This window comes from Mastigoproctus giganteus, chromosome 13 (assembly GCF_048544385.1).
Source record: "Mastigoproctus giganteus isolate SK-2022 chromosome 13, ASM4854438v1, whole genome shotgun sequence".
NCBI lineage: Eukaryota > Metazoa > Arthropoda > Arachnida > Uropygi > Thelyphonidae > Mastigoproctus > Mastigoproctus giganteus.
In genome coordinates this window covers 148,715,737-148,742,978 of record NC_143587.1, presented here as the reverse complement: position 1 = coordinate 148,742,978, position 27,242 = coordinate 148,715,737, and the positions used below count along the sequence as shown (strand labels likewise).

The 27,242-nt window shown below is 40.2% G+C and overlaps 1 protein-coding gene across 3 annotated transcripts in view; it reads right to left on the bottom strand.

Annotated features, from left to right (window-relative positions):
* LOC150076514 (trafficking protein particle complex subunit 11-like) overlaps window positions 1–27,242 on the bottom strand; it is a gene marked incomplete at its 3' end in the record, with an annotated part of 510,629 nt that overhangs the window by 453,870 nt on the left and 29,517 nt on the right. For all 3 annotated transcript variants that reach the window (XM_090388020.1, XM_090388018.1, XM_090388019.1), the window contains 1 exon segment: window positions 11,397–11,600. In XM_090388020.1, coding sequence (XP_090244146.1) covers window positions 11,397–11,597 — 201 coding nt within the window.

Genomic DNA, 27,242 nt, shown 5'->3' with positions numbered 1-27,242 from the left:
TACAGTTTGTGGGTTGGGGTCTCTAGTACAGCCTGTGGTTCATACTTGTAATACAGTACACTTTCTTTGATCAATTGGTATTTCCTCACTAGTTTCTGATGTATTATCATGACCACCTGGTCATGTCAATGAGTGTACTCTGTTTGGGTGATCACTTTGCATCCTGCAGTGTTCTGTTGGACTTTTTCTGAGGCCAAGTGGCATTGTCGACATGTGTCAACTCGGAGCTCCTTTATGATGTATTTTCTATAGTTCCTGGTTTTGATTACCTGGTCTTGGATGGCAAGAATGCATAGTTCAGTCTCTAGGAAGAGCATCCCGTTCATGAGCCATGCATTGGAAGCCATTTTATTTATGTGGTGGTCTTGATGGAGGTCGTTGTTGTATCTACCACGGAGTGTCTTCTTTGGCCATCTTTCTAGCTTTGTTTGTTCCATCTGGGTAGGAGGGAACTCCTCTCAGTATGAGTGGGGAATATCTTTATCATGGCCTGTTAGAGTGCTGCTGTGTATTATTATTATTCATATTATTTTTCACTAATTGGAGGTTCCACCTCACGACGGTATTTCTACCAAGTACACAGCGTGGTTGTTGTTATGTATGGTGTTACTGTTGGTTGAGGAACTCTGACTATCCTACAGGTGTTCGGGATTGCGACTTTCTGGAGTTCCTTGTACGTGTTCACTGGGAGACCTATTGCTGCTAGGCTGTAAGGTAGGGTCTTTGGCACGATACCAGTGGCTGACAATGATCGGGATGGTTGTTACTTGTTGCATATGCAACACCTCTTTGATCTCCTGTCTTAGGTTTGTGTACTTCCTGATTTTTTCCCCATGGGTTTTCTGCAGGTTGCCAGTGTTTAGTACCACAATGTCAATCAGATAGGTGGCCTTTTACTTCTTGTCCACAAGGGTTATGTCCGGTCTGTTGTGTGCGATTTTCTTATTCGTTATTATGGCATGGTCCCAGTACAGCTTGTGGGTTGGGATCTCTAGTACTGCCTGGGATTCGTACTTGTAGAATGGTACACTTTCTTCGATCAACTGGTATTTCCTTGCTAGCATCTGATGTATTATCCTGGCTACCTGATCGTGTCTGTAAGTGTACCCAGTTTGGGTGATCACCTTGCATCCTGTGGTGATGTGTTGGATCATTTCTGAGTCCAGGTGGCATCATCGACATGTGTCATCGGACAATCCGGGCTCCTTGGCAATGTCTTTTCTAAAGTTTCTGATATTGATTACCTGGCCTTGGATGGCAAGCATGAAACCTTCAGTCTTGGCAAAGAGCATCCCACTTGTCAGCAATGCAGTGGAAGCAATTTTATCTATGTGATCTTGATGGAGATCACTGTAGTGTCTCCCATGAAGTGTCTTCTTTGCCCATCTTTCTAGCTTCGTTTATGCCTCCTGGTTGGGAGGGGGACTCCTTGCTTAGGTTGAGTTGGGTATACCACTTGTCTATCCTCCTTATGGCCTGGTGGAGTGCTGCTATATGTGTCTAGAAGTAATCCTTCAGGTTAGCAATGGCTGATTTCTGTTGTTCAATGAGGTCTATCAGGCCCCTTCCTCCTCCTTGCCGAGCAATTGTCAGTCTCTTCACGGCTGACTTTGGGTAGTGTTGGCAGCTCTTGTCGTCATTGTCTTTCTCATGATATATTCCAGCTTGGTGTTAGTCCAATCTATGACCCCAAAGGAGTATGTTAGCACTGGGACTGCATAGGTGTTTATGGCTTTAACTGTGTTCCCTCCGTTCAGCTTTGCTTTCAGAAGACTTCTGAGTCTCTGATGGTATTTTTTGGTCAGGCAGGGCTTAATTTCCTTGTGCTGTAACTGCTGAGCCTACATCATCCCCAAATATTTGTAGACCTCTCCATCTACCATGGCTTCGATCTCTTTACCAGTCTGCAGCTGGTAGTTTCGGTTGACTAATTTTCCTTGGTGCAGTCCTTGGGTCTTGCATTTGTCTAGACAAAAATTCTATCATATTATCATTGCTGAATTCTTCGGTGATCTGGAGTAGTTGGTGGAGGTGCTTTTTGGTTACCGTGTAGAGCTTGATGTCATCCATGTACATCAGGTGGGTTATTATTATTATTAACCATATAATGCAAGAAAGCCTGAAGCTTATGCTGCAGCAGCCAAAAAAAAAAAAATTCCTGCATTACCCTGAGAGAGAGAAGTACAAAGGCTTCTGAGTCTCTGATGGTATTTTTTGGTTAGGCAGGCCTTAATTTCCTTGTGCTGTAACTGTTGAGCCTGCCTCATTCCCAAGTATTTGTAGGCCTCTTCCTCTGCCAAGGTTTCGATCTCTTTACCAGTCTGCAGCTGGCAGTTTTGGTTCACTAATTTTCCCTCGTGCAATCCATGGGTCTTGCATTGGTCTTATGTATTATTATTATCATCATCCATTTACAGAACATTAAAAGTGACATTAATTATGACACACCACAATTAACACAAAATAAAAATTACCCCAACATGCCTAAACAGTGGTGTTTATAAAACAGAAACAAAATTTATTCAACCCCATTTATCTATCAGCCAATGGCTTTTTGCCCTTACTGTTTTTTTTTTGTTTTTTTTATGTAAACCCCAAAACACGAGAGGTATTAGAACCTGTAGTACTTAGTACTGTGCTCGGGTTGGAGGTTGAGAAGACAAAAGAAGACATTTGTTGACATTAGAATTGAACTTCTGTAGACTGTAATTTTCAGGAAATAAGTATGAAGTAAGGTTGTTCCAGAAAACAGCAGTAGAATGAATAAACGAGAAAGATGAAAAGTTGATTCTGTGAGTTTGAAGTTGGACAGTAAATGGATGTTGGCTGGTGGCGGCACGTGTTCGAACTGTTTTGAAAAAGAAAGCGGGAATTATAGAAGCCAATTCAGAAGAACAGTGTCAATGGAAATATCTGTAGAAGAGGCATGCATCAGAAACAGTACGTCTATGAGACAGCAAGTGGAGAGATTCTGTTAGAGATCAATCATTAATTAACCTAACTACCATCTTCTGAACAGAATCAAGAAGCCTGAGAGAGGTTTTGGGGGAACCACCCCAGATGTGGAAACAATATTCCATGATAGGGCGGATTTGCGATTTGTACAGGAAAGAGAAAACCAAGATTTTTCGATGCAGAGGAAGCAATATTTGTAATGTGCTTGTGCCAAGAGAGATTAGAAGTCATGGTAATCCCCAAAAGAGATATCATTTTGCCTAGAAATTGGAGTGTCACCAAAGATAAGAATAAGAGCAGAAGAATCCTTTTCGCAAGATGCAAGACAAGACTGAGTTTTAGGATTGAAATCAACTAAGTTGTCTTTCCCCAACTGAAAATTACCTGGAGATCGGCATTTAAGGAATTGGTAGCAGATTTTTGAGAAGTTGAAGCTGATTGAGCAGGGCAAGGTTTCTCAAAATGGAAAGTGGAATGCAATGTGCTATCATCGGCAAATCTATGGATAGGATTTCCAGTCAATGGAAGAAGGTTATTAATATACAAGAGGAAAAGAGTGGGGGAAAGAACTGAACCTTGGGGGACACCAGCATTGGTGGAAAAGTTAGAAGACAGAGAGCCATTTACCTTCACCCTCATTGAGCGATCAGAAAGAAAACTGGATAACCAATTACAAAAAACAGTTGGAAAACCATAAGATGGAAGCATGTTTAGAATACCTTTATGCCAAACTCGATCGAAAGCCTTTAAAATGTCAAGAGCAACTGCTTGTGTTTCACGGAACTTTTCCATTGAATTAGTCCATAAATGGGTAACATAAGCCAGAATATCATCAGTGGATCGACACTGACAGAATCCATACTGGCGATCGTTGATCAGATGGAAGGTTTCTAGATAGTTTAAGAGTTGGCAGTTAATTGAATTCTCCATTACTTTAGAAAGAGTAGAATAAATTGCAATGGGACGATAATTGGATGGAAGGGAATTGTCACCCTTTTTAGGAACTGGCTGGATATGAGCAAATTTCCAAGCAGAAGGAAAAACACCGTTGGAATAAGAAAGTGAAAAAAAGCGGCAAAAACAGGAGTAAGTTCAGGACCACAGGTTTTGAGAACAAGTGGAGAAATACCACCAGGACCTGGAACTTTCTTAGCATTAGGATTCGTCAAAATCCTCCTGACATCCTTTTGACGGAAGACCACACATGGCATTGAATGGAGCGTGTTGGAAATGGTAGGAGGTGTTTTACCAAGATCATTAATACATGAGTTGGAAGAAAAATGGGATGCTAGCAGGTCAGCTTTATCCTTGGCTTAAGTGACAACAGAACCATCTGCATTTTGACAGAGGTGGGAGCAGAGTTGTTGTTTTGTTATTTGGTTTTTAGAAGCATTAGCAACTAAGGCCATATTGCTCCGGGGATATGCGGTGGTCATTCCCTGAGCTTTCCGCATCCTCTGTATTTGGTGGCCACAGGCTCAAACCACAGTCTAATCAAGAAGTGTGTGCTACGCACTGCTGCTCCTGCCCACCTGGCTACGGAGGCGCAGAGATCGGCAAAGGTTTCGGCCAATAGCTTTGGCAAGAGAGACCTGAATGCTTGGCTACCATTAGGGCAAGAACCAAGTTTTCTACTCTTAGACTGTTCAAACTCTATTTTGGACTGATTAATAACTGTTTTATAAATGTTGTGAGCTTTAGTGTAGGCAGAAAATTAAACTGAAGAATTAGAAACAAGCCAATTATGATATGAAACATTCTTCTCTTGAACAGCCTTAGCACATTTATTGGAAAACCAAGGTTTAGATAAAGGACGAGATTTTAAAGTGGAGTGTGGGATAAAGGATTCCATTCCTCCAAGAATAATTTCACTGACACGATCTGAGCAAACGTTGACATCAGAAGTTTTGAAACAGTAATCCGACCAAAGAAAAGAAGTCTCGCAGGTCATCCCATTTTGCATTCCTGTAATGCCAAACAGCACGTGGTTGGGAATAGCCATGAGATAAAGGCTCCATTGGAGAAGAGACAATCACCAAGTTGTGATCTGAGGTACCTAAAGGACCACTCAGTTCGACCATGTACTTAGAAGGGTTGTTTGTGAGAAAAAGATCAAGCGTGTTGGCTGTATGGTTAGGATTGTCTGGTATTCTTGTAGGTAAATGAACAATCTGTGCAAGATCATTGGTAATTGCAAAAGCCTCAGCATCTCGACCTGCTGGGTCAGTGTGACTAGAAAACGGAAGCCAGCTGGAGTTGTGAACATTAAAATCACCAAGGAAAATTACCTCACTGTTAGGAAAGTTGGACTGGAGAAAGTCAAGTTGCAAAGAGAGGAAGTCAAAGAGCTCCAAGTGATTAGTGGAGTTGGGAGAACAGATGAATTTGGTAGAGACAACAGATGAATTTGACACAATGAGGTTGAGAGATTTTAAGCCAGAGGAGATTCCCAATTACCAAGTCTCTGACAGGGAATATCAGAATGGACATATGCACAAGTACCACCTTTGAGGCGAAAGGAATCATACAGCGAGTATTTGAATCAACCGATAACTGGGATTCTGTCAGAAAAAGTACATGGGGTTTGGCAGACTGCAAGTTGAAATGGACATCATTGAGATTAGAATTGAGACCATGCATATTTGTGAAATGAACTAGGAAGTGTTTTGGAGGTTTAGATCTTTTCGCAGATAAGCTTACTCTATTAGTTTAACAATTCATGGTGTATTTAATAGTAAGAAAAAGTGGGGGGACATGCTGTATGAAGTAATGAAATTTTTGGATATGGCGTACACATGATAAGAATGTACCCAGATCCTTGACATAATGTGGCCTCGACAATGCTCCCCCCCGCCCCCCCGCATACACACTACACGGACTCCCTCCAGTCACTATCTGGCAGAGTAGAGGTAGCAAGATTATACACTAACTGATCCGGGAGCCTCCTAGAGAGTTACCAATAGGTTCGGTCCGGTGTACTAACTAGCCACCGACCTGCGAACACCTTTTTAGAGCTGTACCCCGAAATGTAAGGAAGATTCGATCTCGCCACGATGTTCATCATAACCTCAAAAGTCATCAATCATACTGCATGATGGAAGAGATGAGGAAGGGTTGACCAGAACTTAGTTTTGGAGACTAAACATGGATTCCACCACTTCAAGCCACCAATAAGCAAAGTGGTGGTTTTGCACCAGTTGATGAGAGTCATCTACCACCTTGTACTGCCTGGTAACACAGAGGGGCAGCATTCCTCCATGTGGTGTGGGTGCCACACCTCGATCTCTGCTTATGTTGGTTCACACCAGGGTGGTCACCCACCGTGTGCTTATGCATGGAGGTTATACCCAGGATTACTAACAGTCCCACCAATGTGAAGGTGCAAGCAGAGGATTTGGCTGTCACAGAACGTCCAGACTTCGCCAAAATTGGGTCCACTTGACTTGAGTGTTACCCGAATATCAGTTCCATCAGCAATTTAGTCTCCCAGCTAGCAAGTACAGCTCGTCTGGCATATCTGAGAGAATGTCTGTGACAAGCTCAAGTTACAAATATCATCGTGCAAATTCTGACATATAGCACATCCACCCAGAGGCCAACACCAACTTTATATTGGTACAGAAGAAGCATTAAAAACTGACTGAATTTGCTTCATCTATAATTTGTACCTTAGTTTGGTGATTATCATGCATCCTGCTATCTGACCATACCACTCGTTCATATATCTAAAAAGTTATCACTACAAACAATCAAGTGAGCCTACCACAGAAACTAGATTTAATTGCCATCTGCATATTAAAAGAATATAATTGGAACCATGCCTGATTTAAGTAACTCCATTTTAAAATTATTCTGTTTTATAATCCAAAATTCTAAGCTAAGCAATTGTAACACATTAGTAATGCTAGCATTAGCCCAAACTGAGGATTGCACATGATAATGAAGATATAACATATAGAGTGATGTACTTCATTGTCATTGCTTGAGCATTGTACATACAGAAGATCCACTTTCATACTGAAGAAAGCTTATAATAGTTTCTTTTTTTAGAAATTTATAATAATTCAAAAACAGAAGCTTGGTATCAAGGATAACACAAGAAATTTAATATTATAAATATTTTTTATCAATATAAGAAATTTAGCATTAGCATTAGTAGAGGCATTCGATGCAAGAAAGCAAGCTTATGCAGAATCAGCCAAAAAAAAAAACCACTTCCACTTCACCCCTCTGTTCGTTCAAAATACCTGTCCAGCTGAGCCTTAAACTTATTTAGGCTATCAACTTCCACGACAAGGGATGGAAGTCTGTTCCACCAACCAACCACTCGCTGGCTAAAGGCAAATTTCCACACATCTATCCTACATCTATCTTTCCTCAATTTGAATTTATGCCCTCTCAGGTGATTATTCTGAGTGAGAGGAAGAATCCCATCAGCATTGAGCATGCTCAAACCATTCAATGCTTTATACACCTCTATCAGATCACCTCGCTGGTGCCTAGTCTCCAGACACTGTAATTTGCAAACTTAAGCCTTTCTTCGTAAGAGCACCCCTTTGTTCCATTCACTAATCTTGTTGCCCTTCTCTGTACTCATTCCAGCAGCTCTACATCCTTCTTGAAATGAGGCCTCCAGACCTGTATACAGTACTCTAGGTGTGGCCTGACCATTGCCTTATACAAGGGAATAATCACCTCCTTATCCCTGCTAGAAAAATTCCTATATATCATTGACAATACACCATGAGCTACTCTTGCAGCCCGTCTGCACTGCTCAGAGAACTTCATATCTGCCTGCACAACCACCCCCAGGTCCCTTTCATTCTCTACCACTGTCAGTGTAGTACCACAGAGTTGATACGTTGCTCTGGGGTTGCTATTTCCCATGTGTAGTACTTTACATTTGTCAATGTTAAACTTCATTTGCCACCTCTCAGCACATCTGCTCAACCTTTCCAGATCCTGTTGCAGCAGCATAGTGCCAGTAGTGTCCTTGACAACCCTGCCTACCTTTGTATCGTCTGCAAACTTCGACATTAAGCTTGATATACCATCATCAATATCATTTATGAATACAGAAAACAATAATGGACCCAACACTAAGCCCTGAGGGACTCCACTAATAACATTAGTCCACGACGAGCAGTGTCCATTGATTACCACTCTCTGTCTTCTCCCCCTCAGCCACCCCTTTATCCACAGCAGCAATTTGCCTCCAATGTCACACTGCTCCAATTTGTGCAGCAGTCTTCCATGTGCAACAGTATCAAAAGCCTTTCTAAGATCCAAGTATATAATATCAAAGTTATTCCCTGCATCCAGTTCCTTTGTGACTGCATCATAGTATCCAATCAAATTGGTCAGGCAAGACTTCCCCTTAACAAAACCATGCTGTGTCCGAGCTATAACTGAAGTCTTGTCTAAAAAAAGGCAAACACAAGTAATTATAGACCTGTGAGCTTAACTTCTGTGCCAGGAAAATTAATGGAGGCACTGGTTAAAGAAGCACTGCAGGATCATTTAGACAAGACTTCAGTTATAGCTCAGACACAGCATGGTTTTGTTAAGGGGAAGTCTTGCCTGACCAACTTGATTGGATACTATGATGCAGTCACAAAAGAACTGGATGCAGGGATTAACTTTGATATTATATACTTGGATCTTAGAAAGGCTTTTGATACTGTTGCACATGGAAGACTGCTACACAAATTGGAGCAGTGTGACATTGGAGGCAAATTGCTGCTATGGATAAAGGGGTGGTTGAGGGGGAGAAGACAGAGAGTGGTAATCAATGGACACTGCTCATCGTGGACTAATGTTATTAGTGGAGTCCCTCAGGGCTCAGTGTTGGGTCCATTATTGTTTTCTGTATTTATAAATGATATTGATGATGGTATATCAAGCTTAATGTCCAAGTTTGCAGACGATACCAAGGTTGGCAGGGTTGTTAAGGACACTACTGATACTATGCTGCTGCAACAGGATCTGGAAAGGTTGAGCAGATGGGCTGAGAGGTGGCAAAAGAAGTTTAACATTGACAAATGTAAAGTACTACACATGGGAAATAGCAACCCCAGAGCAACGTATCAACTCTGTGGTACTACACTGACAGTGGTAGAGAATGAAAGGGACCTGGGGGTGGTTGTGCAGGCAGATATGAAGTTCTCTGAGCAGTGCAGAAGGGCTGCAAGAGCAGCTCATGGTGTATTGTCAATGATATATAGGAATTTTTCTAGCAGGGATAAGGAGGTGATTATTCCCTTGTATAAGGCATTGGTCAGGACACACCTTGAGTACTGTATACAGGTCTGGAGGCCTCATTTCAAGAAGTATGTAGAGCTGCTGGAACGAGTACAGAGAAGGGCAACAAGATTAGTGAATGGAACAAAGGGTTGCTCTTACGAAGAAAGGCTTAAGTTTTGCAAATTACAGAGCCTGGAGACTAGGCATCGGCGAGGTGATCTGATAGAGGTGTATAAGGCTTTGAATGGCTTGAGCATGCTCAATGCCGATGGGATTCTTCCTCTTGCTCAGAATAATCACCTGAGAGGGCATAAATTCAAATTGAGGCAGGACGGATGTCGGATAGATGTGCGCAAATTTGCCTTTAGCCAGCGGGTGGTTGGTTGGTGGAATAGACTCCCATCGCTTGTTGTTGAAGTTGATAGCCTAAACAAATTTAAGGCTCAGCTGGACAGGTATTTCGAACGAACGGAGGGGTGAAATGGGAGTAGTGGTTGTTGTTTTTTTTTTTTTTTTTTTTTTGGCTGATGCTGAATAAGCTTGCTTTCTTGCATCATATGCCTCTACTAATGCTAATGCTAAATGATCCTGCAGTGCTTCTTTAACTAGTGCCTCCATTAATTTTCCTGGAACAGAAATTTAATGTTTGTGATTGGAGTTAACATATAATTTTGAATATATAAAAATAACACTTTGTGAGAATTTATCAGGTAGAAGCATGTATATTTGGTGTTAATTAAATTACAGCTTAAGCCAAAAATAAAAATATATTCAATAAACCTGTATTTCCTGCTGTATTATCTCTAGATAATTTCGCATCACTGTTTGATATTTAAAAAATAAATAAATAAAAAAAAATGCCATCAGCATGTTACAAATATTTGAACTAAAGAATGAGATTAATAATGCCAAAAACAATAAATAGCCTGTAAAAGGAATCTTAGCCTGATGATCAAAAAAGTTCCAATCAGGAAATGACATGCATAAGCAAATGTGTCAGAACAACAAAAATGAAATGGGGAGAACTGCTACTGTTCCAAACTTCGTGAACTACAGCCAAAATGGAGTCGAGGCAAGGGAATGCTGCTCGTCAATTGAGCATAATGAATCAACAGAAGCTTGTAAGTAAAAAAATGTTAACAGATAAAGTCTTTAATGTGACTTCTTCAAGCAGTTGTACAATGTAGAACCAACTGTATTTAACTGTTCACTTTCTGCACAGAAATAATACACTATGTAACCCAGTCATCTGGAACACAACCTTGATCCCAGAACTAACATGATATACAAAACTATACAAAACTAACATGATACCTATAATTAAAAAAAAAAAAAACTCTCAATCTTCCCACTTTGGTAACACACACTGGGTGCCACAACCAAGTTGATAGGTCAATGTGGTTGTGGCACATAATAATGAAAATATAACATAGAGCTTAGAATGTCGACTGGTTAACAGCTGTTAAAAGGTCTAAATATCAACATCATATTTAGCCAATAGTAACTATAAAGGGAGGCCTCCATACCTGAGTGACCAGGAGCAGGAGAAAGGTGACAAACTGGGCATAATGTGCCTCAATAACTAACCTGTCAAAGCACAGGGCACAACTTGCCAATCTCCTAAGTCAACACTATTAAACAGAAAAGAGGTGTGCATGTTTTGGAAAATAAGTGTCTGCTTTTCTTTAAGCACGTATGTATTTTTAATAAAAATCAAAACAGGTTTGTATTGATGAATTCCTTACTAATGACACTACAATTCTGATACATAATTAATGAAGGTGCAAATTTTTTTATGCAACTTGCTTCAGTTTCAATGTTTCAGCTACCATTGCATTCTACACAGACATGGTTACAAATGGGCACAAAAGACACACAGTTTTGCCAATAATATAATTGCATATATTTTAGCCATTTTCTAATAAAAAAAATGGCTATCAACAATCTGTACATCAGGTATGTGCCACAGATATATCAGAAATAACATCAGATCATGCTGGCTCATGATTAATATAATTAGGTAAAAGTATACCTCTTTATGTACTGACAAAGTAACTGGAAAAATTCCAATAACATCTGAAATCCTTATCAGAAATCTCACCAGTACTTTGCCTAACCTGAAATTTGTGTTGCAATATATAACAAATATATATATAAAATATACTTAAAAGTTCTAGTTACATCAAATGAATAGATACCTTTGGTTTAGGTTTGGGAAATTCATGTCCTTCATTAACTTGTCTGAAACAAAGAGGAACCCTATCTGGCAATCTGTTTGTTGTAAAAGAATTCCAAATTGCATTATGAATTTGATTATTGGGTATATCTAGCCCAATGAATGCAATATAAGCCATGGGATGACATGTCAACTCTTGAGGTAAATCACCAACTTCACTCATGTTCTATAATGAAAATAAACTATTTTTTAATTTTCAACATTGCATTTAGGCAAATATTTTGATATTGATTTTGTGTTATTTTTATAGTAGTATTACTATTAGTAGGGAAAAATGATGCAAAAAAACAAGCTTAAACAGCAGCAGCAGCAACCACAAAAAAAAAAAAAAAAAAAATCCTGCCTCATCTTTCTATCCCCTCTAATCTGTTCTGCATCATTAATCTAAAACAGCTCACAAATGTGCTTATACAAAGCCGTATTTTATACTATTTTACAGAATTTACACAGAACTTTATACAGAATTTAAAGTAGGGCTTTGTATAAGCACTTTTATTTAACCCAAAAAATCTTTGCCATTAAGTTGAGATGCAATGCACAAACAATAAAAACTGTTTGCAAGGATACTTGCACTTCCCATCAATTTTCTTTAACATTCCATGCCATTTTTGACATCCAAACTGAATGATTTGGGTATGTTTTTGCATTATCAAGTCAATTATACTCAACCATACCAGTTACATTTGTTTATTTACAGAGCTGTTTTACAGTGAATGAGAATTTATCAGACAATGAAACTGTGATATGGATAAATGATGAAGCCATATAGCAGCTTAAGTGGCCTCAAAATACCTTATAAATCAGAATAAATAACCATAAATCAGAATAAAAATTTAAGATTTTAAATGAGGAATCTGGATATGAATCTGATCAAGAGGTATCCAGAATTTAATATAAGTACTGAAGAAAAATCTCACCTAGATGGAGCTCCTAAATATGTCTAAGGAGAAAAACAAATTTAAATGATGTGGTAGCCTCCAAGAACTGCAACGATTTTTTTCTCTGCTAACATGGCTATCTGGAGATGCAACTTTTTCAGGAGCCACAAAATTGAACTTTATTCCATAAAATTTTTTTTTTGTAACTTTAGATTTAAAATTGATGTAGTTATTTATTGACAGAAGGAAGAATATTTTACTCAGGGAGAAAAGACAACATACATAGAGGAGTCGCTTTCATAGTAAAGAAATATCTATTAAATTCAATAATAGAAATTCACCCAAACAGCTCAAGGATGATAAGTTTAAGAATAAAATGTAAAGAAAAAGGAATCTTCATAAAAATAATCCAGGTATATGCCCCAGACTCCTCACAGAGACAGCTGCCTTCAATTCAGACCTACAAGAAACCATAGATAATGCAAACAAAAAAGATATTTTAATAATAATGGGAGAATTTAACACAAAAGTTGGAGGATTTTCGACAGATTTCAGTGACATATTAGGAAAGTTCGGGATAGGAAATGGAAATGAGCGAGGAGAAGAACCCTTGAACTTCTGCAAAGAAAATAAACTATTCATCACCAACAACACTGTTCTACCACAAATCTCAACATAAATATACATGAACATCACCATATGGAAATACAAAAAACTGTATTGACTACATTTTAATAAATAACAACTGGAAATCATCCATTCAAAATGTTAAACTCTTAGAAGTAAAGAATTTGACACTGACTGAACTGCTAACAGCAACAATTAAATGGAAATTTAAAAATATGAAGCTAAAGAATAATAGAGCAACATTAAATATATCACGATTTGAAGAAGACAAAATAAAGGAAATTTATGGGAAAACACAAGAAAAATTAAAAGATATAAACTATTCATTATCTGTGGAAAATTTATTGGAGAAAAACTAAACAAATGAATAAAGATGCAGCCTTAGAATTAGAAACCTTGGGAACAAAACCAAAACAATCTTGGATTACAGCAGAAATTTTAGATGTATGGACGGAAAAAAGACAAATGAAAAACCTCCAAAACAAAGAAAATAGTCAAGACAAAAGGGAAAAATATAAAGCTCTAAAAAACAAAATACACAACCTATATAAAGCTGTTAAAAGGAAATGGTTAGAAGACAAAGCAAAGCAGTGCAAAGAGGCAAATAAACATCACGACTCTAAAACAACTTACCGGGTTATAGAGGAACTCTCTAAAACATACATTCCGAAAACACTGACGATGAAAAATAAAAACAATATAAAAACAGGAAACATGCAAGAAATTAAAAAAATATGGAAAGAATATTACCAAACCCTGTTCAAAGGGGAAGGAAAAAACACTCTTGCCTTAGATAATAGAAGAGATAAAGCACCCTCGATAACAAAAGGAGTTCAGAAAGCAACTAGCCAAATGAAAAATGATAAGGCACCCGGAAATAATGGTATCCAAGCAGAACTATGGAAATTCGGAAGCGATGCAATGTTAAAACACCTCGCACAATTGTTTAATCTAATTTTATTTACAGGTGATATACCAGAAGCCTAGAAAAGTGGAATAATAGTACCTATACACAAAAAAAGAGATAAAGAAAATTGTCAGAATTATAGACCCATTACCCTTTTAACGGGCCTCCGTAGCCAAGTGGTCAGGAGCGGGAGTGCAGTAGCACACGCTCTTTGAGTAGACCGGGGTTCAAGCCCCTGACTGCTGAATACGGTCGATCTGCCAACCCGCACTGGACCAGCGTGGCAGATTATGGTCCATTTCCCTCAGCATGAATTGTTGAGGGGGCTTCCATCCTGCAGTGGGTTGATAATGGCTGCACTTTACTTTACTTTACTTTTTTACCCTTTTAAACCATATGTATAAAATATTTATAAGGATCTTACAAAATAGGATACTTAAAACATATGAAGAAACAATAGGGGAAGAACAAGTAGGATTTAGAAAAGACAGATCAACAATAGATCAAATATTCACACTAAACTTCACTGCAGAAAAATATTGGAATAAGAAGAAACCTCTTTATCTGTGCTTCATCGATTTCAAGCAGGCATTTGACTCTGTAAACAGAGAAAATTTAATGAAGCAACTACAAAAAATTCCACTTGATCATGAAATAATCATGTTTGTAAACAATTTCTACAAAAATACAACAGCAATAGTAAAATTCAACAACCTTAAAACAGAGAAATTTTAAATAGAGAAAGGAGTCATGAAGGGATGACTTTTTATCTCCATATCTATTTAATATCTACCTAAAAGAACTAATGAAATCAATTTGAAGAAAAAAAACTTTTAGGGGTGCTGCCGAAGAAACGGTCACACATGACACATGTGCAAGATTTGAATGAAGACGTAGATGAGATTGTAACTTTATTTCAAGGAATTCCTGAGTTTCCTGAGTGTGGGCAAGATGATGCAGAGGTATGGTTAAACAATGATGCTGATGAACCTGGTTATCCATATTTTAACAGAAGAATTAGTCCAGGATGAAGAACGATGAAGATTCTGATGACGAAGAAGAGGAGGGAGCGGGCCCACTCATGCAGAAGCCTTCACTGGCTAGAAACTGCAATGGCATGGTGTGAGCAACTGTCTGAATGCAATTCTATGGAGATATTGCTATTAAAGAGGATGAGAGACCTTTTCACGAAAAAAATACAATCTCGCATTGTTCAAAGAAAAATTTGAGATTACATTTTAAAAAATAAACCTTCCCAAGATTCATTATAGTCTTATATGTGTACAATTACTTGTGTTTGTTTAGCATTAGCATTAGTAGAGGCATATGATGCAAGAAAAAAAAAAAAAAAAACACACACCACTCCCATTTCACCCCTCCGTTCGTTCGAAATACCTGTCCAGTTGAGCTTTAAATTTGTTTAGGCTATCAACTTCAACAACAAGTCATGGAAGTCGGTTCCACCAACCAACCACCCGCTGGCCAAAGGCAAATTTCCGCACATCTATCCGACATCCGTCCTTCCTCAATTTGAATTTATGCCCTCTGAGGTGATTATTCTGAGCAAGATGAAGAATCCCGTTAGCATTGAGCATGCTCAAACCATTCAAAGCCTTATACACCTCTATCAGATCACCTCGCCGGTGCCTAGTCTCCAGACACTGTAATTTGCAAAATTTAAGCCTTTCTTCGTAAGAGCAACCCTTTGTTCCCTTCACTAACCTTGTTGCCCTTCTCTGTTCTCATTCCAGCAGCTCTACATCCATCTTGAAATGAGGCCTCCAGACCTGTATACAGTACTCAAGGTGTGGCCTGACCACTGCCTTATACAATGGGATAATCACCTCCTTATCCCTGCTAGAAAAATTCCTGTATATCATTGACAAGACACCATGAGCTACTCTTGCAGCTCGTCTGCACTGCTCAGAGAACTTCATATCTGCCTGCACAACCACCCCCAGGTCCTTTTCATTCTCCACCACTGTCAGTGTAGTACCGCAGAGTTGATACGTTGCTCTGGGGGTTACTGTTTCCCATATGTAGTACTTTGCATTTGTCAATGTTAAACTTCATTTGCCACCTCTCAGCCCATCTGTTCAACCTTTCCAGATCCTGTTGCAGCAGCATAGTATCAGTAGTGTCCTTAACAACCCTGCCAACCTTGGTATCGTCTGCAAACTTGGACATTAAGCCTGATACACCATCATCAATATCATTCATAAACACCGAAAACAACAACGTTTATTTCTGTTTATGTAAAAAAAAAAAAAAAGTGTGATTTATAGTTGAAACCACATAGAACAATTTGGTAAGTTCAAAATAAATGTAACATATAATATACATTGTTTCTTCAAAACATTTTGGTTATTATTTACAAACCATTTCCTATATCAATTATTTTTCATAATAATTCATATTTCAAAATACAATAGCAATAACCTCGTATACAATAATTCAATTGCAGGCCTAATTACACTGTTTCATATAAACTGGGTATTCTCATGTATGTTTGATTATCCGATTAACTGAACCAACTGTGTTACCAATTAGTTCGGTTAATTGACGTTTTTTACATATACCAATCAATTATCTCGGATAATTGATGGGTATATGTAATAACTTACTGGGCTCACCCAGTAAGTTATTACATATACCCATGTGTACTTTGTCTGTGAATTGCATGTGTTCTCTAGTCGATTTGGCTGTTTTGCTGGACAAAAAAACCTGTTTCTGGGAAAACCTTGCTATCTATGCCTGAGATTGACTAACTCAGCCATGGAGTGAAAAAGCCCGTGAAAGTTCGCCATATTGGACCCGAGCCTTTTCCACTCTGTGTGGGCAGGCCAGTGACGATACCACTGTGCTACGCGGGCCCTACACGCAACGACCAGTGGGGAATAAAAAATCAACCAGTGGGAAAAAAAGCAGAAAGTCACAGAGAACTTGAAAGAGGACTTCGGCGCAACTAGAATCAAAGCTATCCGAAAAACCAGGAACCACGGAATAGTTATTGAAATGGCAACCAAAGAACAAGCACAGGAGTAATAACATACCCTAACATCTTCACCCTAGCCTTACCGTGGAGCCCCAAAAGAAAAGGGCCATCTGTTTTTCATATACTGACCAGGACATGACATCTGAAAGTCTAAGGGAAGAGATATTAGCATTAGTAGAGGTATATGATGCAAGAAAGCAAGCTTATGCAGCATCAGTCAAAAAAAAAAAAAAAAAAAAAACACGCTCCCATTTCACCCCTCCGTTCATTCCAAGTACCTGTCCAGCTCAGCCATATATTTATTTAGGCTATCAACTTCCCCAACAAAGGATGGAAGTCTGTTCCACCACACAACCACCCGCTAGCTAAAAGCAAGCTTCCGCACATCTATCCTACATCTGTCTTTTCTCAATTTGAATTTATGCTCTCTCAAATGACTGTTCTGAGCAAGAGGAAGCATTCCATCACCATTGAGCATGCTCAAACCATTCAAGGCTTAAGCATGCTCAATCCTGATAGAAAACTTCCTGCATATCACTGACAAGACACTATGAGCTACTCTTGCAGACCATCTGCACTGCTCAGAAAACTACATATCTGCCTGCACTATTACCACAGGTCCTTTTCGTTCGTGTGCCACTGTCAGTGTAGTACCACAGAGTTGATACGTCACTCTGGGTTGCTGTTTCCCATATGTAGTACTTTACATTTGTCAATGTTAAACTTCATTTGCCACATCTCAGCCCATCTGTGCAACCTTTCCAGATCCTGTTGCAGCAGCGTACTGCCAGTAGTTTTCTTAAAAACCCTGCCAACCTTTGTATCGTCTGCAAACTTGGACATTAAGCTTGATATACCATCATCAATATCATTTATAAATACAGAAAACAACAATGGACCCAATACTGAACCCTTAGGGACTCCACTAATAACATTAGTTCATGATGAGCATTGATTACCATTCTCTGTCTTCTCACACTCAACCATCCCTTTATCCATAGCAGCAATTTGCCTCCGATGCCACACTGCTTCGAGTGCAATAGTATCACAAGCCTTTCTAAGATCCAAATATATGATATCAAAGTTATTCCCTCCATCCAGTTTCTTTGTAACCACATTATAGTATCCAATCAAACTGGTCATGCAAGACTTTCCCTTAACAAAACCATGCTGTGTCCGAGCTATAACTGAAGTCTTGTCTAGTGATCCTGCAGTGCTTCTTTAACCAGTGCCTCCATTAATTTTCCTGGAACAGAAGTTAAACTAACAGGTCTATAATTACTTGTGTTGCCTTTGATCCTCCTTTGTGAATTGGGGTCACATTTGCACATCTCCAGTCCATGGGTATCTCCCCTGAGTCCAAGGAAGCTCTCATAATTATGGCTAAGCGTTTGCTTACTTCCTTTGCTGCCTCCTTTAATATAACTGGATAGATCCCATCCACCCCAAGTGCCTTTCTTGTGTTTATCTTCAACAATTTCTCCTCCACTTTACTCTCAGTTATTACAAGATTATCTAGCTTACTCCCAGAGTTGAATACACCTCTGGAATTCCCCTCCCTGAATAACTCCTCATGGGTGAATGCAGATGCAAAATACTCATTTAGTTTGTTAGCCACCTGAGCAGGATCATCAACAGTTGAATCATCAATATCAAGTGGACCAATCTGATTCATCCCCTTCCTTCTAGAGTTTACATAGGTAAAGAACTCTTTGTTGTTTTTCTTTGCATCCTTTTCCAAGGATTTCTCATAATCTGCCTTTGCCTGCCTAATCTCCTTTGTAACTTGGTTACAGACCAGCTTATATCTATCATAGGCTTCCATGTCACCCATTAATTTATACGTATCCCATGCATTTTTCTTCTCTGCTACCTGTCTCATTAGTTCATCTGACATCCATTTAGGCCTAAACCTTGAACAATATTTCTTAGTTGGTATGTAAAGCCTAGTGCCAACCAAAGATATATTCTTTGAATGCTTCCCATTTTGAATTTGCTGTTGGTAACATCATCAGTTGGTCCCACCGTATAGAATTTAAATACTGTCTCAGAGCACAGTAGTCACCTTAACAAAAGCAAAAACCCTTCCCTTTACCCCTGATGGTAGTTACCTCTTTGAGTAAATCTCACTTCAGCACAATGTCATCACTGCCACCTAGTGGTTCCTTTATCTGCAGATTCTTAAGGCATGAAGAATTACTACTGATAATCAGATCAAGAGTATTATTCCCTCTAGCTGCCTTCCGAACATACTGATGTAGAAAACAATTATCCAATAAATCCACAAAAGCCTTGCTAGTGTGTGAGTGACCAACCTACAAAATTCCAGTCAATATGTGCGAAATTAAAATCTCCCATTATAGGACTCTGATTTACTGGCCCACTCTACTTCCCTGTACAGTTCCTTATTATACTCATCAGATTCATTAGACCTATAACACACTCCTACTCTCAATTTTGATTTCCCAATGCTTATGTCACACCAAACTAACTCAACACTGCACTGTCCAGTGATGTCGATTGGCTTCACTTCCTTGGATTTTATGTGTTTCTTAACTAAACCCCCTCCTCCCTTCCTATCTTGTCTATCCTTCCTGTATGCATTGTACTCCCCACATTCCAGTTCTGCATTCCTTATATCTGTGTGACACCACGTCTCTGATATCCCAACAATATCTGCCTTTGATATTCTGAGAAATATCTCAAAATCATCAAATTTATTTACCAAACTCCTAGCATTGGTGTACACGCAAGTATACATGCACCTGTTCCTATTTTTAGCTACCCTAGCACAACCAATGTGTTTACTTGTACCACAATGACTCCCAGCAGTCTCTGAAATACCCTGCATCTTGTTTTCCAGGCTGCTGCTCATTCCAATAGAAGCAGTGCAAGAATCACTTTCACCTCTACCAGTGACTACTGTTAATCTATTAGTCCTTGTATCCCCCCAAGCTAGCAGTTTTCTGACCTACCTAACAGTGCCTCGATAGCATCAGCAAATATTCTTGCACCCTTTCTATTTAAGTGTATCCTATCCCTGTAGAATCAGTCTCTCCTGTTAACAAGTACAGACCAGGCTGAAAAAAATTCTACCCCTTGAGCCTTGCACAATCTTTCCAGGGGCCGAATTGATCAACAAGGCTCTCATCACTCCCTCCTATCATGTCTGGGCAGAATTGCAGACACTTTCAAATTCAACCCTAATTCACGGCTTTTTTTTGAACAGTGACCTGTATTTGTTAAATAATTCTGCCAGTCTCCTACTCTTAATATCATTAGTGTTAACGTGTACAACAATATCACCCTTTGTGCCCTTAAAAGATGATATCTGCTCTACAACGTAATCAACCTTTGCCCCTGGCAGACATACCCTGGTCCTGTTCCACCTATCCTTTTTACATAGCATGTTCCCCGTTTCCCTAACAATAGAATCAACAACTGCTAGTAACTGTGGGACCAGTGCATTCTGCCTTGGGGGTTGCCGCTGTGTTGCATGATGATCAAATGCAACCTCTGGCGCTGATGTGGGCAGCTGAGAGCTTGATGTGTCCCTCAATTTAGATCCTTCAAGGACATCCACCCTGTCCTTCATGCTCTCATACAGGCCCATAACAACGCTGAGTGGTCGCCTCATTTCCTCACATCGCACACCCACAAAGACATCCCCCTTGGCAATATCATGTCCCGTACCCGATTGCTCCACAAACATCAAGCAAGGAGTGCATTTTAAAAGGCTGTGATTCAGAGGGCAACTGTCTCCTCAGTTCTCCCCTAAGCCTTTTGCTTTGCTGCTCTGGTCTGAGTCATGATTCCGATTCAATTTCAATAAAATTTCAATTTTGGTACAAAATTATAACCCTAAACTTGTATCCCAACGCAGTTGTAACACTATATATATTTTTTAAGTGTCAAGTATTATCTTCTAGTTTCTTTATATAAGTTCCGTATCAAGTTATGTATTAATTAATTATGTTACTTCATAAAATCTAAGTCGTTATATGTATTTAATTAAAAGTAAATTTTAATTGCCAATGAAGTTCAACAAGATTAATAAATTTACTGATTAATTGATAATATTATATACTATACTAAGCTAACGCTATCTAGTTTGGGATATAACGTATCGTATAACAATGGCAGCAAGTTACGAATGGTAAATCTACGGATTTACCGTCGTAATATACAGGAAACAGGAAACATAATATACAGGAAAAACTGCCGAAACAAATTACCTGACAAGGATGAAAAACAGCTGATTATACCCAAGTACAGAACAAAATCTAGAAATAGTGGAAACTGCAACAGGATGGTAGAGCTGGCCCCTGAAGCATGGCGGATCCTATGAATGCCTTTTTTTTTTTCTTTTTTTTTTTTTTTTTTTTTTTTTTTTTTTGTTAGTTGTTGGCGCATTGGCTTCTGTGGCCATATTGCACCTCCCAAAGTTTTTGCATTTTCTACTCTGATCCAAGCCAGAGGCAGGATTCAAACCCACAACCTTTGGGTTGCTAGGCAGGCACTTTACCCACCAGGCTAGCCCGGTCGGCACCTACGAATGCAAAACAGCATATACATAGAGTGGAGCAGTCATTGATTTAGAGAACATGTGGATGTACCGAGGTGCTTCCAATGCTACAAGTACAGCCACACAACACACACCTGTGCCCAAAAAGAAGCAACACGTGGCCACTGCCCTGAAATGGGTCACAATTACAACAGGTGCCCAAATAAAGAAAAAAAGATTCCATCTGCACCAACTGCAAATCCCTGAGGTTCATGCCCATTCCACAAGCGACACAAACTGCCCAACCTACTAGAAAGCTAAGAGTTCATACAAGTCACAAATCAATTATGAGGATACACCATAAGAAATTTAATAACAGAATCCTAGTGGTGCACCAAATAAATGTGCAGTGAGCCAGAGCAGTGGCCAACCAAGTATGGCAAAACACTGATGATGCTAACGCAGATGTTATCCTGATACAGGAGCCCTACACTCACACAGGGTAAGTCAGAGGCTACCTGCTCTGACATAAAATTGTACAATGCAACGAAGACACTCCAAGGGCAGTGGTGGTAGTACGGAACCCGGAGATAACCACGACAAAAATACCACAACTCCACACGCAATGGGCAGCATGTACCCATATTATTAGCTCTGTTGGCAGCTTGTATATGATCTCGCTGTACTGGAGACCCGGAATAGAAATAGATTTCACTATCACTTACCTACAAACAGTGCAAGAAACACCAGCAGGACAAAGAGTCATAATCGGCACCAATGTAAACTGCCACCTCGTCTGGCACAGCACTACACCGGACTGACGAGGTACCAGGAATGGACAGAGGCTTGAGGAGTTCCTAGCAAATTCTATCTTCACTGTAAAGAATCAACCCTTCAATCTACTGACATACTGCAACACCCTATGGGAATCAACCACAGACATCACGCTAACCACAAGAAACATGGAAGCTCGTGTGACCGACTGGACTGTGCAAAACGCCTGGACCACATCGGATCACCGCACAATCACCTTCAATATCAAGAGAACGATGCCAAGACCAACAAATGGCAAATACATGGCGAGCAGGTTTGCCATCAAAAAGGCAAACTGGGAGCTCTTTCGAGAACAACTGATCCGCAAAGCACAAGCAGAGGAGGAAGTGACCGGATGGGATGGAAAATGTGGACACGATGCAGGAGAAAGTCACCCACATTATAACCACTGCAGCTGAAATGGCGATGAAAAGGAAGCCACCCTCCATAGGAGCCATGCCATGGTGACCCCCAGAGTTACAAAGACTACAAAAGCAAGTTCAAATAAAGAGAAAAGAATACCAGAAGGCGCGGAGAACCTGGCCACCGACAGAGGTAGCCTATCTGAGACATCAATTCCAACAACTATGCAATGCCTACACTGAAAAAAAAAAAAGAAAGCCTCCTGGAAGCGACTAGTCTCTGCGACAGGAAATGAGGACCCCTGGGAACTAGTATACAAAATAACCACAAATAAGCTCCCCAGGGTGGAAATAACGATAGCAACAAAAACACCTCAAGGATCCCTCACTACAACATGGGATGATTCAATTAATAACATTCTAAATACAATCATTCTAGAACCCCCCAACATCCTCAGTGACAAGCAGGAAGAAATCTCCCAAGCGAATGAGGCATACACATCACAACAAATGGAGCTGCCCTTCACCATGGAGGAGCTACAAAATGCTGCAGCACAGATGCAAAATAAGAAATGCCTGGACTGGACCTCCTGGAGCCGGAGCTGATCAAAAAGGCTGTGGAACACATACCTGGCCTCCTGCTCAAACTTTTAAACTGCTGCCTGGAAGCGGGGAAATTTCCGACCTCCTGGAAAACTGCAAATCTGAAACTCATCCCGAAGAAGCCTAACAAGCCACCAGAACAACCGGATTCCTACCGACCGATAGCTTTACTGACTACTCCGAATACACTATATGAAAAGCTTTTGCATAAAAGAATTACGAGCCACTACAAAGCCGCAAACCTAGAATCACCAAAACAATATGAATTCAAACTAGGATTATAAACCACAGAAGCAGTCCAAAACCTTATATTCAAAGCAACCCAATGCAACAGGAAGTACTTCCTAGTCATTGCAGTGGACTTCACCGGGGCATTCGACACCCTGTGGTGGCCAAGCGTCCTTGGCCGGCTCCGGGAGACAGAGCTCCCAACAAACCTCTACAAGTGTATAAAGGATTACCTAACTGACCGAAGAATTGAGGTGGTAACACCTTTTCGAAAAGTGGCTCGATGGGTCCACAGGGGCTGCCCCCTAGGGCTTGGTCCTGGGGCCGCTCCTGTGGACATTGTCTTTAACAACCTCCTGGCTCAGAACTTTGGCAAAGTGAACTGCCAGGCCTTTGCTGACGATTTGGCCCTGATGGTGGAGGTGGACTCCAGATCGGGCCTGGAGACTCATGCAAACCAGGCATTACAGGTGTTACAGGATTGGGCAAAGCTACTACACATGTTGAAGATTTCACCCACGAAGACGAACTCTGTTCTACTGAAAGGCTCACTTTCAGTAGAACAGAGTTCGACATCCACAGACCACCACAAATAAAGATAGCAAGAGCAACCATCAAACTTGCAAAACAAATGCGATACTTAAGAATTACAATTGACAGTAATTTATCCTTCACCCCTCACATCATCCACCTGAAAGAAAAACTAAGGAATTACACAGCATTAATAGTATGAGTCTCACGCAAGGACTGGGGATTAAACAGAAAAACCCTGTACTACAAAGCAATTTTCATCCCAGCCATTACCTACAGATACCCAATATGGTACAAAAAAGCAGGAACAGTAGTAAATAAAAGATACCTGGACACAATCCAGTGTAGCATTATGCTCTTCATCTCTTGTGCATGCAGAACAGTGAGCACGCATGCCCACCAGATCCTGAGAGGAGTTCTCCCACTAGACCTGGAGGTGACTCACTGCAGGCTGAGGTATCACCTGTCTAAGGGAACACCCACTACAATCTATGGAGTTACCCTAGAACCAAACAACAACTGCAAAGCAGAAAAGCATAGAATCGTGGCTTACCTGCTACAGCTGTGGCAGAACAAATGGACAGCATCAAACAAAGGCAAAGTGACGAAGAGATTCATACCACTGGTTGCCAAGACGTATCCAAAAGCCACCCCCCCCTGATTTAACCCAGGATTAAATGCAACCTACTTACTAACGGGCCATGACACATTCAAGGCAAAATCGAACATGCTGGGCATACCGGAGGAGCTAATTTGCACCTGCAGTGAGCCTGAAACATGGCATCATATAATGCACAAATGTGAGTACTATAAGGCACACAGAAGCATGCTAATAACTAAAATACAATACATACCAAAAAACCAAGAACACCATCTCTTGGACATGGAAGATGATTAGCCGCTTTCAGCTGGATTGCATGAGAAGTCTTCGACTGAAGAAGAATGGAAATTGCCATCCACAATGAATAAAAGGAAATTGCATACTTGAAGAAAATCCACCACCTCACAAGACTGCAAAGAGCAAGAGGAAATCAAAATGAGCATGGAAGAAGACAAGCCCGACCGAAGTGAGACCACAAATGGATCAAAGGACCCAACAGGATCCTACAAAGATCAAAGAAAATAGCAAAGTGACAAAGAACCTGGTTAGACAGCCATGGGAACTACCCAACGAAGATGAGTGCATGAAAACAAACGAAGTGACAAAAAACCCGGACTGGACATAAATGCAGGAACTACATGCGGTATGCCATATAGCAGTCTGAATAGGACTCCCTAGTCCTATTCACCTTTAATTTCCAATCCTCTGGCAGGGAGGAGACAGTTTCCTGTTCCCTCCCTTCCGCCACTCCCCGCTTCTCTACTCCTGGTGGAGCATGGGCCTGCCCCACTGCTTTTGGGGACACCTACTCTATTGTCCCCCATACTTCTGACTCTTCACCCAGTCTTCAGTCTCTCCTCCTACTCTGTCTATACACCAGCGCATGTCCCACACAATATCGAAAATTAAAACATGTCCAAATTCAAACTGCGCACACAAAACCCTTTCGGCTTAACTTTTTAAGCAATTATTTCGCAACAACAAAAAAAAAATTTTTTTTTTTTTTTTTTTAGGCCCTAGCCACTGAAACCTCAGGAAACTAGGTGGCAGGGCCTGCCAGAGTAAAATATCAACTACCGGGTACCTGGTCTCCCTCCACGAGGCTAAATGTGGGCAACATTGGACCCCAGCAGAGGTTTAGCGGCTAAATGGCCAGAAGAACAAGGATAGACAACACTACACTTACAAAATCTATACACTTTTAAATCTCTGGCATTTACAGTGAACTGTTACACCTACAATGAAAGCACCAGAGATGGGAGAAACCCCTGGTGCCCCTAGACACGAATACACTTTTCACTTTTGTACTACTCGGGCAGACTTAAGGTGGTACATGTGGGAATAAATGGTTTGTTCAACAAATTTTCGAATACATGCAATATCTTAATTAAGTTGTTTGACAGATTTAATTGTACAGCTGAGCCAACATTTTGTGATCAGTGGGAGAAAGTACTGCACAGACTGTGAGCGCATTTGGGCACAATGAAAAAGAAAAAGGCACGAAATTTTACCATTGGCAATGAAGATTTTATGAATGCAACTATATCAAACTATATTCGCAGAGAAACCAAGCAGATTGCAATTTTTACTTAAAGATAATGACAAAATTCACACGAGGAGTTATTCAGCGAGGGGAATGCCAGAGGTGTATTCAACTCTGGCAGTAAGCTAAATAATCTTGAAATAACTGAGAGTAAAGTGGAGGAGAAGTTGTTGAAGATAAACGCAAGAAAGGCACCTGGGGTGGATGAGATCTATACAGTTATAATAAAGGAGGCAGCAAAGGAAGTAAGCAAACCCTTAGCCATAATTATGAGAGCTTCCTTGGACTCAGGGGAGGTACCCACAGACTAGAGATGTGCAAATGTGACCCCAATTCATAAAGGAGGATCAAAGGCTGACACAAGTAATTATAGAACTGTGAGTTTCACTTCTGTTCCAGGAAAATTAATGGAGGCACTGGTTAAAGAAGCACTGTAGGATCATCTAGACAAGACTTCAGTTATAGCTCGGACACAGCATGGTTTTGTTAAAGGAAAGTCTTGCCTGACCAATTTGATTGGATACTATGATGTAGTCACAAAAGAACTGGATGCAGGGAATAATTTTGATATTATATACTTGGATCTTAGAAAGGCTTTTGATACTGTTGCACATGGAAGACTGCTACACAAATTGGAGCAGTGTGGCACTGGAGGCAAATTGCTGCTATGGATAAAGGGGTGGTTGAGGGGGAGAAGACAGAGAGTGGTAATCTATGGACACTGCTCATCGTGGACTAATGTTATTAGTGGAATCCCTCAGGGTTCAGTGTTGGGTCCATTGTTGTTTTCTGTATTTATAAATGATACTGATGATGGTATATCAAGCTTAATGTCCAAGTTTGCAGACGATACAAAGGTTGGCAGGGTTGTTAAGAAAACTACTGGCAGTACGCTACTGCAACAGGATCTGGAAAGGTTGCACAGATGGGCTGAGAGGTGGCAAATAAAGCTTAACATTGACAAATGTAAAGTACTACATATGGGAAACAGTAACCTCTGTGGTACTACACTGACAGTGGTAGAGAATGAAAAGGACCTGGGGGTAATTGTGCAGGCAGATATGAAGTTTTCTGAGCAATGCAAACAGGCTGCAAGAGTAGCACATGGTGTATTATCAATGATATACAGGAATTTTTCTAGCATGGATAAGGAGGTGATTATTGTTTTCTGCAGCAGCATGTCCGAGAGGCAACACAGAGAGGGCAATACTCTTGA